At 43.4% G+C, this 16,053-nt stretch overlaps 2 protein-coding genes across 3 annotated transcripts in view; both read left to right on the top strand.

The window, feature by feature from the left end:
• The window catches only part of RIPK1 (receptor interacting serine/threonine kinase 1), a 76,286-nt gene extending 73,656 nt beyond the window's left edge, over positions 1-2,630 (top strand). For both annotated transcript variants that reach the window (XM_075555268.1, XM_075555266.1), the window contains exon 12: positions 1,586-2,630. In XM_075555268.1, coding sequence (XP_075411383.1) covers positions 1,586-1,872 — 287 coding nt within the window. In that variant the 3' untranslated portion in view covers positions 1,873-2,630. The remainder of the gene's footprint in view (positions 1-1,585) is intronic.
• Positions 2,631-5,840: 3,210 nt separating this feature from the next.
• Positions 5,841-16,053, top strand: part of BPHL (biphenyl hydrolase like) — a 71,471-nt gene continuing 61,258 nt past the window's right edge. The window contains exons 1-3 of the mRNA XM_075555270.1: positions 5,841-5,962; positions 10,331-10,434; positions 13,945-14,111. Coding sequence (XP_075411385.1) covers positions 5,856-5,962; positions 10,331-10,434; positions 13,945-14,111 — 378 coding nt within the window. The 5' untranslated portion in view covers positions 5,841-5,855. The remainder of the gene's footprint in view (positions 5,963-10,330; positions 10,435-13,944; positions 14,112-16,053) is intronic.

The raw sequence follows: 16,053 nt of genomic DNA, 5'->3' as shown, positions 1-16,053 counted from the left end.
TTAGCATTTGAAATTCTAAGAACAAGGTTTCTAATTAACCCATGGATTGGCTATATATATATATATATATATATATATATATATACACATACACACATACATATATATGTATATATATGTGTATATATATGTATATATAAGTAAAGGGCTGGAGAGTCAATATTTTAGGCTTCCTGGGCCCCAGGGTTCTTGTAGGAACTACCTAACTCTATAAAAATATAGTATGTAGACAAATAGGCATGTCTGTGTTTAAATAAAACTTAATTTACAAAAGGAAGCACATTTGGCCACAGTGTAGTTTGCCAATCCTTGTTCTGGCCCATTTGATGGGAAGCATGTAAAATACTTGTAGCAGACGTCCTCAACTGTTGGAGAGACAGGAACACCTCTGAGAATCTGATGAAACCTCTGGCTTTTGCCTAGAGAAGTCCTGATGAAATATGGAAAGTGTCTCACGAAGTTCTTAAAACATTGGCATCCACGAGTGGGGAGAGAAGACGAAAGAATGGGAGTTGGCAGTGGGGTGAGGGGTGGGGAGAGAGCTTGTTAAATTTCATCTTATGGAATCCTTTGGTCAAGATCCAAGAATATGTTTTGTTTGTGATGATTGTTTTATACTTTGATTTGTTTCTTTTTATTGGCTGTTTATGAAAGAAGAAGAGAAAGAGGCCTGCAGAGAGGTTGTGATCATAGGAGGAAGGAGGGACAGCCATTGGCGGAAGTAGGCAGTGGTCCACAGACATACCCTGAGGAGTGTTGATGCCTCCTCCTTTGAAAGAAAAGAGAAAAAGCATAGCAATTGATAAGAGTGAAACACTTCATTTTAAATCGTTGGTACCAAAGTCACTATCTTAAATTCTTTAGCTGCTATGTTAAATTCACTTTTTAGGAACCTGTCAACTACACTTTGGTCGAGACTTACATTTTCACCCTTGGGAAAGCCCATATTCTATGACAATAATGTAATGTCAGACTTAACAGTGGGTTAAGCACTTTGGTTACCTTAAATTCAGTTTTGTTGCATAAAGACCTCTCACACATTTATTTATCAATTCCGTTGACTTAATAGTTACCCTGCAAGATGTGACCGTGCACCAACATGCATCATGATAGTCTCGTGTTCCTTGATTAAATCAGAAGGAAGTGATATTTTGAGGAAAGCACAGTAAGGCCTAGGAAGCCTTGCCTCTGTCCAGATCTAAGTAGAAAATACCCCAAATTAACAAAAGCAGTGCTTCCCCCAACATACACTTTTATATCAAGGAAAGTATAGTATAAACAGGCTACTGCTTCCAAGTTATGTAGAACGCCCAATCTAGTAGCCTGGTAGGGTTTTGGTTCACTGCACCATCAACAGTGGCTTAGGGTTGCAGATATTGGGAGAAAGGAGTATGTTGTTCAAGTTCACACAAAGTCATAAAACGTCTCAAATCCAGTGAATGGACAGCTGCTTCTCAAAGAAGTTACCTGTGTTGTTGGATGCTGGTATCCGTCACTGTACTTGTTTTATTTTCAGCAACCAAGAAAGCCAACATGTTCAAACAAGTCAGAGCTTGATAGACCATCTTCTTTGTCTGTTTTGCAGATAATATCACCAGTCTGACTGATAAACACCTGGACCCAGTCAGAGAGAACCTGGGAAGACACTGGAAAAAATGTGCCCGGAAACTGGGCTTCACCGAACCTCAGATTGATGAAATTGACCATGACTATGAGCGAGATGGACTAAAAGAAAAGGTTTACCAGATGCTCCAGAAGTGGCTTATGAGGGAAGGCAATAAGGGAGCCACTGTGGGAAAGCTGGCACATGCACTCTACCAATGTTCACGAATAGACATTCTGCACTATTTAATACTTGCCAGCCAGAACTAACCCAGCAGAGACCTTTGACAGTATGATGTAGACCCCTCACTGGGTGAAGAACTCAGTGGAAAGTGTACTATCTCAAGAGAGCTCATACCCCCCACCCCCAAAAAAAAGAGAGAGAGAGAGCTCATATCCTGGAGGAAAGAGGTCAGAATTATTTCTTCTAGGTTCCATGTTCTGGTTCTGCATGAAAACCATCTACTGTATCTCAGAGCTGAAGAATAGAAAAAATCTGCAGCAAACAACGGATCTTCAGGAAAATGTAAGAAGGAAGACCAATCAATGCCCCAGGAACTAATCAATAGAGAAGCCTCATTGAAGTTGAGATGGACAGAAGAGATATTTGAGGAAGATCATTTTCCTTCAGTTTATTCCTGTAACCTTCAGTTTTGCACTTCATTCCATTTCCCGATGCCTGAGCAAGAAAAAAATATTCAGAGACTATGCCAACATTCTTATTTTATAAACCTGCCATTGAGTCAATTCTGACTCATAGCAACTCTGTATAGGGTTTCTAATGCTGTAAATCTTTGCTGGAGCAGGTAGTCTTATCTTTTTTCCTGCAGAGCAGCTGGTGGGTTTGAACCACTAGCCTTGCAGTTAGCAACCCAATGCTTCCCCAAGAGCACCACCACGGCTCGTTGGCCACAATCACAGGATAGTAAACTTCTATGTTCTCTCTAAATAGGCTTCTTGTATCACAATCAGTTTATCTCGGACACATATATAGTTGACTTCAGTATCAAATAAATGCCTATCTTTTACTATGGGCTTCAGGAACTGCTTCAAGATGCAAATCATCCTGCAAAGATCTGTTTATTACTATATTTTAAAATGTATTATTAATGGGGAGTTAATACATGTATCATTCCATAGGTCAATCACATCAAGCAGTATTGTACAATTGCTACCACAATCAGTTGCCAAACGTTCCTTCTCTTCCTGGACTCCTTGACATCGTCTCCCTTTTACCCCCTTCCTCCCTGAAACCCTTATTCTACTTGTTGTCCCTATAGGTTCATCAATCCTGAGTTTCATAGACAGAAAAATAGAAAAACATATTACACAATTTTAAGAGGGTGGCCCCCAACGACATAACACCTCTGATACAAACCCTCTGATACAAAACGAAAACAAAACAAAAATCCAGATGTTAAAAACCAGATCAGGTCCATCCTGCGTGCATCAGAGGGGGGATCAACTGACAAGATTTTAACTGTTCAAGTCCAGTTTATCCCTTTTGTCTTCTTTATTCATCTCCAGTGCACTCTGTGTAGTACCCACTTTCCTCCCCTCCCTCATTTATGGATAGCGGGCAATCACCAGAGGTTTATTTCCTATGTAGTTCTCACAAATGTGTCTTGGATTCCCACTGTCATCCACAGCCTTCTGCAAGCAAAATTCTTGAGAATTTAAGAGGTGCAAAGGAGGGGGAGGGGCATATATAGGCAAAAGGGGGGAAACATCAAAATCTTCCAGAGGATGGTAAAGAATTGTTCCTCATTGTTACTATTACGAAAAAGACAAAACTAAAAGCTTCTTTTTTTTCCTTCCAATTTTATTGCTAACCCAGGGTTATATCTCAACTAAAAGCTTCTTGATTCATCTTTCTAGTTCTTTCCTAACACGCTGGCGCTTTAGGCCGTTTTCCAACATTTGTGCCACCTGAGAAGGGAACACGTGTTGACCTCTTTACTCTGGAGCCTTGTGGGTGATCACCAAGCTCCCCTTTTACTCTAGTAGAATGGAAAACGACTTTTCACTTTTTCTTGTGTTCTCTGGAGTTTAAAAAGGAAAATGGGAGAGCTTTGTCGGAGTCTTGAAAGCGCTCCTCTTGCCCTCCGCCTTTCCAGGCCCACACGAAGTTTCAGCAGGACTGCAGGCACTAGAAGACAATCTGACTGGCCCTCTGGTCTCACGGCTGGCACCTTGCTTTAGAACTGTGTGCAGCCATGCTAAGCCTTGCCAAGGGGGAGGGCAGCACAGGTGAAGTCCAGTCTGTCAGCAAAGGTGCCAGTGCTTTCTGGGTTAATCACAGCATTGTGACTGATTTTGAAGATCTTCCAGTCCAGCAGACAGGTGCATATGCACCTTTGCCGTGTGGCTGTACAGCGGAACTGCTGAACCTCAGCCTATTGGCATTTGGGGCAAGATCATTCTTTTGGGAATGTGGGCAGTTCGAAGCATTGTGGGATTTCAAAAGCATCCCTGGTCTCATCTACCAGATGCCAGTAGTCCTACCCACTCAATCCCTTTTCCCTAATGACAAAGATGTCTCTAAACACATTGCTGTCAAGCCAACTCCAACTCATAATAATCCTATGTAGAATTTCCAAGACTACATCTTTATGGGGCAAGTTCTTTCTCCTGTGGAGCAGCTGATGGGTTTGAAAAGCCAATCTTGCCATCAGCAGCTCCATACTCTTATAAGTACCACGTTCTCTAGAAGGTTAAAACCAGTAACCTAAAAAATGCAGTGCTTACACTGAGTTGCTTTGAGGTACAAAGTGTTGAGAAACATTGCTTTGAGGTACAAAGTCTTATTTTCTCCACACAAAACCTGTTGCTACTACAGTGAGTAATAGATACTCATTCTAGTAGAGTTCTGAATCGAGCAGATTACATTCCCTTCAGCCATTCAATAGCTGTGTGACCTAGACATGGTTCCCAACCCCCACATCCTTTTTCTTCATCTACCAACGGGGAGAACAAAACTAGGCTGATGTGACTATTAAGGTATTCCAAGGTACCCAACCCAAACATTGTAGTTCTAGTTCATATTGAACAGTAAATCATAGTTTATATGTACACTTAGAAATAAGAAACCAATTATCTAAAAATTCACAGTACTTACAAATTTTTGTTTAGCATTAAGATACCTGGTGGAGAAATTGTACTGACAGCTACTTTTAATCACTTGTCATGAAACCTCAATCATCATTTCAGGAAAAATGAGAAGCTAACTATAAGCTTTTTTTCAAATAATGTGAGAACCAGTTGAGATATAATTTTTTTTCTACACGAGAAACTGATGTGCTAGGTAAAACACCGTTTTAGGCCTTGGTTAAGCTCTCTTATGGTAGAAATCATGCAGTGTAGAAGGAACCTTTTGTCACTTCAAATCAAGCCAAGATGGCTATAGTCGTGGTGAATCTGTCATACTTTTGCAGTTAACAAAGCAGAAGACTCACTGCCTTGGAGCCCATTTCAGCTCATATAGGACAGAGTAGAATTAGCCCTGGAAGGTTTTGAGCCTTTACTGGGGTGGGGAGCCGGGTGGGAGGGGCAGCTGTTGATTTAGAAAAGCTGCTCCTGGTTATAACAACCCAATGCATAGCCACTACAGCGCAGAGAAACTTGTTTTTTTTTCCCACGGATCCTGGTGCAGCAGAGAATGCGATATGGCGTGAATGACCTTAAGTAGCCTGCAGAATAAAATCCTCCATCCCTCCAAAACAAATGCACTCCGAGGGCAAATGCTTTGAAAATGATGAGGACAAAGAATGTACAGATGTGCTTTGCACAATTGATGTATGTATGGATTGTGATAAGAGTTGTATGAGCCCCTAATAAAATGTTTTTTTTTTAAAAAAGGAAAAGAAATCCAGGTTAGGATAGAGATAGTAACTAGAGTAACATTTCCTTAGATTTATGGCAGGAGGACTTGAGAGGGAAAATGGGGAGCTACTAATAATGAATAAAATATTTTAATTTTTTAAATAAAAATATTTACCTTTTTTTTGAAAAAAAAAAAAAAAGGAAAAACAAATACACCTCTACCTCCATTAGCCGACCTGGAAAGCGTTCTCCCGCCCAGCTTTCCGACCTAGGGAACAAGGGAATGCCATTTTCCTCCTCCCTCCACTCGCCCTCCACCCGCGCTGCGGCCGCCGTGGCTTCTGGGAGCCAGCAGGAATTTGCTCTTGGCTGTGACCTTGGCCGGCGGCACTGGGCTGAGCGCGCGTGCGCACTTCGCGCCCGCCGCAAACATGGCTGCGGTGCCTGGTGGGCCGGCGGTGCGGCGGCTGCAGCTCCTCTCGGCGGCGCTGACGACCCGGGTTCCTGCACCCCGAGCCGCGCCTGCGGCTGCTTATGGGTAATGGCTGCTGCCTCCCTGGTTCGCGAACTCCTCGGTTCACTTTTAGGCGGGTGAGGAGGGTCCCACGCACAGGCTCGGGGCGACGAGATCGGCCCTGGGGACTGACAAGGGCTGTCCTTGTGAACCAAACCGGTACCAAGAAGCTTGGCGACCCGGACGTCGTGTAGATGTCTACTTTGGAACCTTAAGAAGTGCCTATGGGTCGTTGACTCCAACCTCTTTCTTGTGCCACGAAACAACTCATGGCATTGAACCCAGACCGCGTATCATTGCTCCACATCTTTCCGCCCTCCCCTCCTTGGAAGGCCACTGCTGTGTGTCCGTTCCGACGACTCCTGACGCTGTGGAGAGAACGACCTCTTAAGGTTGCCCCATCTTTCTTCCTAGTGCCCACTGATGGGCTTGGGTCCAACCTCCCAGCTTTTCAGTTAGCAGTGGGGGTGCTCTCACTACGCACCATCAATCCGGAATCCTTGGATTTTTGTCAAAATGACCCTGACTATCTCAGGCCCCATGCTGCTGTAGTGGTTAATATTGGGCGCTGATCTTGGAAAAGGGTCACTATGAGTCAGCATTCACTCAATGGCAGTGACCTAGCTAAGGTGGTTTTTTTTTTTTTTTTTTTTACAGTTTATAGTACTGACAGAGATCTCAAACTGTCATGTGCAGAATCACCTTGTGCCTGTGTGTTCAGGCTCCAGGACTTAAATCCCAGAGGCTCTGATACTGGAAATATCAAGGAAATACCTACAATCCTGGCTTTTAAAAATTGTGTGGCTCCTTCTCCCCCTCTTTCAGATTAAAAATTAACTTGGATCCACTATCTTAAAAACAGGCCAGCGTAGTAGGTTGACACATTGGACTGTTAATTGCAAAGTTGGTGGTTCAAACCCACCAGGCATTCCCTGAGAGAAAAAGGAGGCATACTACGCCCGTGAAGATTTATAGCCATGGAAACGCTCGGGGGCAGTTCTACCCTGTCCTGTAGGGTACTAGGAGTCAGAATTGACTCTGGTCATAAGTTGGTGCCCTTTACAGAAGGACCTACAAAGAAAACATACCATATCAGCCTCCTGGGGAGGAAGCTGCTGGAGTTAGGCAACATGCGCAATCATTCAGTCATTTCAAATCCACATCATGTAACCCCAGTAAAAAAAGCAGTGAGCACTGACGCTTGGGTGATTTCCCCCGTATGGCAGCACATCGTATGCAAACAGGCAATACAGAAGTTTCATGCTTGAGGCCCTCCCTTTGGATCCTTTATGCTGTCAAGACTGGAAAAGAAGCCCTTTCCTAGGAGTTTTCGTGAATTTCCCAAGCTGCGGGAGTAGTGAAGGGTGGTGGCCAGTTAAGTGAGAAGTGGGGTTGTTCTGAGCTTGGGCCTAATGTCCTCAGGGGACTATGAGAACCCTCCAATTGTAGTTTAGAAGTGCCAGAACCCCAGAGTCCCTGAACTGGCTGCCCATGCCTGCCTGAGGTGAGGGCAGCTTGGCAAGGAGTGTGCCCTTGAAGGTCAGCCAGAGGCCTGGCCAGCGCTCAAGACCCCTGTGGAGCCACACACTAGAGTATCCACCAGACTCAGGACATGTAGCAAGATTTGCAGGCAGCAGGGTGGTGGCGGTGCCGGCTCCTCCCATCGTATGAGGTGACTGCAAAATTCATGGAATTGGACAATATGTAATTTTCCTAGGAACTGTCTGAAGCCAATGTCAGTTCTTGGTAGCATTATAGGACACTCTAGAACGTCTTAGCTTTTCTAAGACTCGTCCTTATGGGAGCAGACAGCTTCGTCTTCCTTTGGTAGAGCACGTTTGCAGTTAATCTAACAGTATGCAACCCAAGAGTAATCCACAATTCCACCAGGACTCCTTATGTAAGTAGCAATCATTTCTATTTTTATGTAGTCCACACAAAATTTAATAGCTGGGGCTGCAGCCATGTGCTCCAGGCTCCTTCTTCCTCATTCATCACTGATTCATTCATCACTGATTCATCTCTAAAGGTTTTACAGATGAAGTGTTCTGTGTTTGTCTTCTCTCCAACTAGAATGAGCAACACAGATGTACTAATAAACAAATATTTCCTGAAGGATATGTCTTAGCAGACTGGATTTATTCATGCTCACCTTGATCCTGATGCTTTCTCAACAATAGAAACTCAGAAGAATAGAATGTTACTGGTGAGAAAGTTGGCAAGGCCATGGAGCTGGCGCTGATCAATGGCTTGTACTTCCTCAGTATTCCTGTAGACAACTAAGAGTTGTCTACAACTAATAGTTCTGTCCGGCTTTACTACCACCCAGCACTGTCATGTTTCTCCAGAAATTGCCGCTGTTTAAGACTTGATACACATGTATGGAACACACTTGTTTCGTGTTTGAAATTGGCTAATGAAATTGAAACCAAAAGAGAAGGGACCTCAGTTTTTCAAATGTGTTGTTTCAATTATATTAACAAAGGACAGAGGTGGGGGTAGGGTATATGTAGAAGAAAAAACAAGTGATTGATTCAAATTCATCAGTAACCAATTTGAAGTAGAAGAGCACTTGTTACGGTACCTGCCATGGGCTGCCACAATGTCCCCTGTACGTGTCACACAGCCATGGGTGACTGTTGGAGCATGACATTTTAAAATATATATATAATCTTATTAGGGGTCCATATAACTCTTAGCACAATCCATACATACATCAATTGTGTAAAGTACATTTTCAAAATATTTGCTCTCTATTAAGGCCCTGGCATCAGCTCCTCATTTTTCTCCCTCCCTCCCCATTCCCTCCTCCCTCATGAAGCCTTGATACTTTATAAATTATTATTTTGTCATATACTGTCCGGCATCTCCCTTCACCCACTTTTCTGTTGTCCGACCCCCAGGGAGGAGGTTATATGTAGATCCTTGTAATTGGTTCCCCCTTTCCACCCCACCTTCCCTCCACCCTCCCAGTATCGCCACTCTCACCACTGATCCTGAAGGGATCATCTGTCCTGGATTCCTTGTGTTTTCAGTTCTTATCTGTGCCAGTGTACATCCTCTGGTCTAGTCTAGCTAGATTCCTAAGGTAGAATTGGGATCATGATAGTGGGGGTGGGGGTGGGGAGGAAGCATTTAGGAACTAGAGGAAAGTTGTATGTTTCATCGTTGCTGCACTGCACCCTGACTGGCTCGTCACCTCCCCGTCACCCTTCCGTAAGGGGATGACATGAGGTAGTGTATGCACTTTCTGACACACACACTCCTGGAGTTTTAGGAAAAGCAACTAAGGAAAAGTCAGTCGGTGCGGCTCATATAACTGATAAGAGACTGCCTGGCTATGTCCTGTGCCAAGTGTGGCCTAGTCAGATGCTGGTTCATAGGAGATTCTGGCCAAGGAGGATCAGTGGCGGGGGGGAAGGTCCTTCAGGTGGGGAATTAGGGGCATAAATATTTAATCGTTAGAGTGGAGGGCGAGTGGGTTGGAAAGGGGGAACTGATTACAGGGGTCCACGTGTGACCTCCTCACTGGGAGAGGGACGGCAGAGAAGGGGCGGGGAGGGAGACTATGGATAGGGCAAGATATGACAAAATAACGATGTATAAATTACCAAGGGCACATTGGGAGGGGGGAGCGGGGAGGGAGGGAAAAAAAAAAGAGGACCTGATGCAAAGGGCTTAAGTGGAGAGCGAATGCTTTGAGAATGATTGGGGCGGGGAATGTATGGATGTGCTTTATACAATTGATGTATGTATATGTATGGATTGTGATAAGAATTGTATGAGTCCCTAATGAAATGTAAAAAAAAAAAAAAAAGAAATAGCAGTTCAAGAGCCAGTAAGGCCAGCCTAGTATATGCTGTCATTCCTGATTAGAGTCCGCCTGCAGCTCTCCAGAAAGCAAACCCCTATACCTGGAAAAAAAAATGTTGGGGCCCTGGCCTTCCTGTTGATTGTCCTTGGGATCACTGTAAAAGTGGCTGGTAGCTCCCTTAGACCTGCTATTAGATGGCTTCAGGGGCTGCTTCTGACCCAGGCTGTCACTGGGATTCTCATTTGCAGGACACTGCCAACCTTCAGCGCAGAGCTACGTATCCACGGGTCTGTGTGGGGTCGGGTCAGTAGGCATGTGGGTGCTCGTATAAGTAAGTGCTGGGCTTGGGGGCTGCAGAGAAGTCAAGCATGACACTCCAGATGGGATTTTCCATCAAGGGGGAAAAAAAATCCCATATCACTTTGTAGGTTGTAGAGCTGAGGTTCAGAGTCAATCTGACCCAAGAGGCCTGAGAAGAATGCTCAGGTGGCCTCACGTAGATAATACCAGCTTCATCACCCTACTTTGTACTGCTAAATAATTTGAATTGGGGCGGGTTTTTTTTTCTCCTCTTCCAGCACCTCAGTGATGTCCGCAAAAGTGGATGTGAATGGTGTTCGCCTGCACTATCAGCGGACTGGAGAAGGAGACCACGCAGTCCTGCTGCTTCCTGGGATGTTGGGTCAGTACATTAATAGAATGCACACAGTGCCGGGTGCCCAAGGCTGGTAGTTGATCCTAGTGGACATGCTTTAAGTAACTTGTGGATCCAGTGGCAGCGGAAGCATCCTAGCGCTGGCTTGGGTCTCCATGTGGCTCCTCCAGCTCCAGGGCTCTGGTTCCATCAGCATAACTCCATGTGTCTTGTCAGCAGAGATGTTGAAGCAGAGAGTACCTGTGTCCCACCTCCAGCTAGCGCCTCCAAATGAGGTCATCAAGCAGCGACCTGATTGACAGGCTAAACTCCACCCCTTCACCCTTAATAGTCTCAAATTGGCACCAGGTTATGTAACTACCACAACATGCTACAATCAGACGTAAGGGGTTTAGCAAAATAGGCAACTGCCCATTAAGTTTAATTCCCCCCTCACAATACCTAGTTTTCCTCATACAATGCCTACTGTTGGGGCTAACAGGGTCCAGGAGTGAGAGGTGTGGGGCAAAGGGCATGGAAAAGGAGAAATTGGAAAATTGGAATTTCCAGGCTATAGAACTTCCCATGCTAAAACCAGGGTTAATGGGCCACCTATGTGCGCTTGATTATCTGTGTAATTCAAATGGGAGCTAAGAACGGAAGTTCGTCTAAAGTCTTGATGAAAACAGGCTGTAATGTGTGTCTTATTTTTGATGGACAGGTGGGGTCTGGGAAAGTCGGCTGAAGGGCCGTCCTGTTTTACAGATGGGAGTTTACATGTAGAAGCCTCAGGGCGAAATTCCCAATGATGGCAGCTTTGTGTTTAGTTGGTGGTGGCTTTAACGAGCCCTGCTGGTTCTGTGAGTTAGGCCTTGGGCTGCAAATCTCAAGTTCAGTGGGTCAAAGCCACCAGCTCTTTAACGGGAGAAAGGTGAAGCTGCTGAAACATTTAGCCTCAGAACACCTCCATAGGGGTGCTTTCAGTCAAAATCGACTTGATGCCTGTGTGTGTGTGTGTGTGTGTTTTAGTGGTTTTATGTTCAGGTGTTTTTTTTCTGCTTTCTTTTTTTTTTAAAACGTTTGATTAGGGGCTCATACAACTCTTATCACAATCCATACCTATACATACATCAATTGTATAAAGCACATCTGTACATTCTTTCTTTGCCCTAATCATTTTCTTCTTCTTTTTTTCTCCTCTTTTCTTTTTTTACATTTTATTAGGGGCTCATACAACTCTTATCACAATTTTATGTTCAGCTTAATTGAGCCCAATGTCTACATATTTCCTTACGATTTACTTCTATCTCCTAAAAATAAAGTGCTAAAAGTTTCCAATGAATTGAGGACTTAGCTGAGCTGCCTCTGATTGAGCCATCCTGGCTCAATCTTTGCCTAGGTAGTTGAGGTAGTTAGTTTATTGTGCCAACCTGACCGATAAACACATGTGGGGTTAATTGAAGGGCGGAGGGATAAATGGCTCAGTGAGCCTCGCCTTTCGAGTTCTTGGGTCTCCTGCTTTGTGATGGTCAGACCAGGGTGCAGCTACCTTAGCCAGTTCCCTGCTTCAGCTTGCAAGGCTGACTTCTTACAAGACATCCCCGAGGAGAAGCCACGTGGACCTACCCTGATGCAGCCCTGGTGTTGGGGCAGCCACATGGAGACCCCTGCCAGCGCTGAGATGCTTACACATTCACTGATTCGGCTTTCCTCCTGCAGTCGGCATCATAGTGTGTGTTGTGTGAGATGGAGGAGGACTCTGTGGAGTGGTGTCGGACATATAGGTTAATGGGTTAATGTTGGACTTGCGGGCTTGGGCAACAATAGGTTGGGATGTTTTCTTGATGCGCACTTAACCTTTATATAAAACTCTCTCTTATACATGAGTTTCTGTGGATTTGTTTCTCTAATGTACCCAGACTAACACAGTAGTATTTAATATCCTTTTAAAAGTTTTAATTTCTTAAGGAGTTACACTATACTGGAGCAGAGCATTCACTCCAGTGGCTGAAGTAGAGCTAAGGTTACCTGTTAAAAAAACCCAAAACACCTAAAAATCTTACCAGCTTAAATTACCATTGTTTTAATATTCTAATCACATTCCTTGTCACCAAGTGAATGCTGACTCAACAACCATATGTGACAGGTAGAACTGCCTCTGGGTTTCCAAGACTAGCTCTTTACAGAAGTGGAGCCTCGCCTTTCCTGTGGAGCTGGTGATTTTGAACTGCTGATTTTGTGGTTACCATCCCAACTCATAACCACTACACCACCAGGGTTCCTCATAAGCCAAATGTAAAAAACAAAGTATCTGTTTCAAGAGTTAATTTTTATGTATGTAAAGCATCAACATGATTCCAAATTCAAAAAACATAACAGCTTCTTCCTCCAAGGCCTTGCCTGCGGCACCCAGGTACCTGCAGATACCAGTGCTGGTTCTGATTTCCCAGGTGTCACTGGGTATGTGGCAACATAGGATCCCTAAGCATGCCGCTAGCTTTTAGTGTGCCTGGCCCTGGGATTCGTGGTACTCGAATGTTGATGTATGCTGGAGAGCAGGTACGTCACTATTTCTGAAACTGGGCTTGAGCAGGACAGTTCCTTTCCCCCCCTCTCACTGCTGCTCCTGCTCCAGCGTATTCCAGACTCACTGGCAGGATAGGAGCTGCTGTCACAGTCCCTGTGCGTCAGAGCCACAGGAGAAACCATGTGGGACAGAGCAGTCCTTGTAGGTTGGAAATATACTTGTTTGATTGAGTTTTCTGAATCAGTTATGTGATTGTGAGAAACATACTCTCTGGTCCAGAAGAATAATGAACCTTGATCATGTTAAATGATTCCGAACCATCTCAAAAGAGACTTCTTAATATAGCTCATTGGTTAGGCAAGCATGTGGCCTGAAGAATGGGTGCTCAAATATCAAGCACACTTGGCCCTGAATCCTTGTTCTCCAAGTTCTCGCTGTCCCACCGAGTGTGGTGGGGGTCAGGACTGTTACACCCAACAGTACACAGTGGCCAGGGACACCTATCATAGGCCAAATATCATAGTGCTACTCTAGGATGCTGCTTTATCCTGTTCTCATGAAATAGACTCATCCGAAGTTTTCCCTCCCCAAATAATGTTTTAGTGTAGTTTTTTTTTTTTGGGGGGGGAGGTTGCTAATTATAGCTAAAAAAGGAAACCTACAACTATTCAAATGGACCTAATATAAAAATCTGGAATTTGACAATTCTACTTTGTATAACTTGAACAAATCTCACTTGTGTGTAAAATATTAATTACTGAACTATCTCTCATTTGTAACCTAGAAGTATATCGTATTTGTAAGTCTATTCCTATTCCGTTTTTAAGTTCATTCTGAAAAGCAAAACACCAGGAGGATCCTCTGCCCTTCTCAAAATGGCCACTGGGTGGAGACATGAGGCCTGAGAAGGAATCAGTCTTGCAAAGTGACATTCTGCACTTAAGACTTTGTTTTAAGAATGTAACTATTTAGTTGCTTACTGTATTGTTCCTGAAACTACACAAGCACTCATGGGCCTTTTTTTTTTTTAGGAAGCGGGAGTACCGATTTTGGACCTCAACTTAAAAACCTGAATAAGGAGCACTTCACAGTAGTCGCCTGGGACCCTCGGGGATATGGATCCTCCAGACCTCCAAGTAGAGATTTCCCAATGGACTTTTTTGAAAGAGATGCCAAAGATGCTGTTGATCTGATGAAGGTAGGTCTTAGGAAGGGAGGCTGCCTGGACCTATCCTAATTTTTTTCTTTATTTTTACTGTTTTTAGTTTCTACGAAGATAATACTACATTCTTCCTATTAAAAAAAAAATGCAACTTAAGAAAAGTATTAAACTGCCCCATAGCCTTCCAGTTTCCATGGCGAAGACTCTGAAGAATCTCAGCTTTACAGGCCAGTCTGCTGCTAACAAGATCCTTTTGTTCTATTTTTAAAAACCATTTTCTTGACATATAATTCACGGACCATGCTATTCAATTGTTTAAACGTATTATAAAGTGTTTTGCCATCATCATCACAATTTTAGAACATTTTCATGGCTCTTTGATCCATTATTATTAGCTACCATTTGTCTCAACCTCCCTCGCTGTAACTCTAAGAATCTATTAATCTAGTTACTTTCTCTATAGATTTACCTATCCTGGATTTCACATAACAAAAATCATACAAAGCAACAACTGTAAAATAAAACACAATCCAAATAAAATTCTCGGTTTAAAAGAAGGCAGAATGTTAAAAAAAACAAACAAAACTAGAATGAATTAAAAATGCTCAAAACCCAAACCAAATTCTATTCTGATTTATAGCAATCCTACAGGACAGGGTAGACCTGCCCTTGTGAGTTTCCAAGACGGTAATTCTTTATAGGAGTAGAAAGCCTCATCTCCCCCCCCTTGGCACCTGGTGGTTTTGAACTGCTGACCTTGTAGTTAGTAGCACAACACACACCCTCTACACCATCGGGGCTCCTCCTAAACTTAATAGTCATAATTTATTAAGGAATTAATAGAGTGTTTATATAATGAATGCCCCTAGGATGTGGACAGCTAGGTAATCAAAGCAGGATAGTGAAATTCTGCTCTGGGGAAAGAAAAATCTAATGGTAATGACTGTATCGGTTAACTTTGCTACGGAACGTTCTTATACTGTTGAGCTTTGGAGCTGTTTCCAGCTTCTTACTCTTGTGAGCAGTGCTGCCATGTTCTCTTCTGTCCATGTTCCAGCTCTTACTTCTTTAGGATACATACACAGGAGAGCTATTGCTATACCATAAGGGATTGCTAGTCTAGTACTTTTAGGTAGTGCCTTATCGCTTTCTACAATCATTGTACATGTTTCCAAGCTCACCAGCAAGCACGAGAGTTCCCGTGGCTGGGCCCCGGCTCCATCATATGTTCTTTGATTTTCGTTTCATTCAACTGTCATTGTCAGTTTTCACTTGCACCTTCTCGATGGCTAATGAGCATGACAATTTTCATGTTTATTAGCCATTTGAATGTCCTTTTTAGTGAGCTGATATTTTAAAAATTAATCCCTCCATCTGTTGAAGGTATATAGATAGTATTTAAAAATTCTACTCTGGTAATTCCCAGGCCTCTTCAGTATAATCTTTCAGGTCTGGATGTTGTTGAGTTGCTTGTGCTTGCTTTTCTTGGTTGTGTGTGTGTGTGTGTGTGTGTGTGTGTGTGTGCGCGTGTGTGTATTAATGGCGATGGACTGCTGTTTCTGCATCATGGTGGTGCAGCTGTTAGTCTTGGGTGGGCTGTTGGGTCATGTGGGAGTAGTTGACTCTCTTGTGTAGGCAGCAGAAGATCAATAGGAACCAGATAACAAAAAGTGGGAGACAGGAACAAAAGTAGAGCGAGAAGAAAGGGAAAAGGTGGAGTAAAACAAAAATGGGCCTTAAAAAAGAGACCCCCACATTTATAGATAATGAAAATGTATTTGAAGAAGAGCAATTAAAAAAAAGTATTGAAAAAATGTGTTTCCAGAAGAAAAGGAGGGAAGGAAGAAAAAGATAGTGGGTGGGAAAAGAAAAAGACAAAAAATACAAGTGTGAGCGCACATTTATATACCCGTTTTTAGGAAGAAAGCTGAATCAAAGAGAAGACAGAGAAAAGCGCTTCACCATCTCTGGTTGATGA

Source organism: Tenrec ecaudatus, chromosome 7 (genome assembly GCF_050624435.1).
Source record: "Tenrec ecaudatus isolate mTenEca1 chromosome 7, mTenEca1.hap1, whole genome shotgun sequence".
Lineage (NCBI taxonomy): Eukaryota > Metazoa > Chordata > Mammalia > Afrosoricida > Tenrecidae > Tenrec > Tenrec ecaudatus.
Note: the sequence above shows the minus strand (reverse complement) of the source record. Positions and strands in the feature narration are given on the sequence as shown.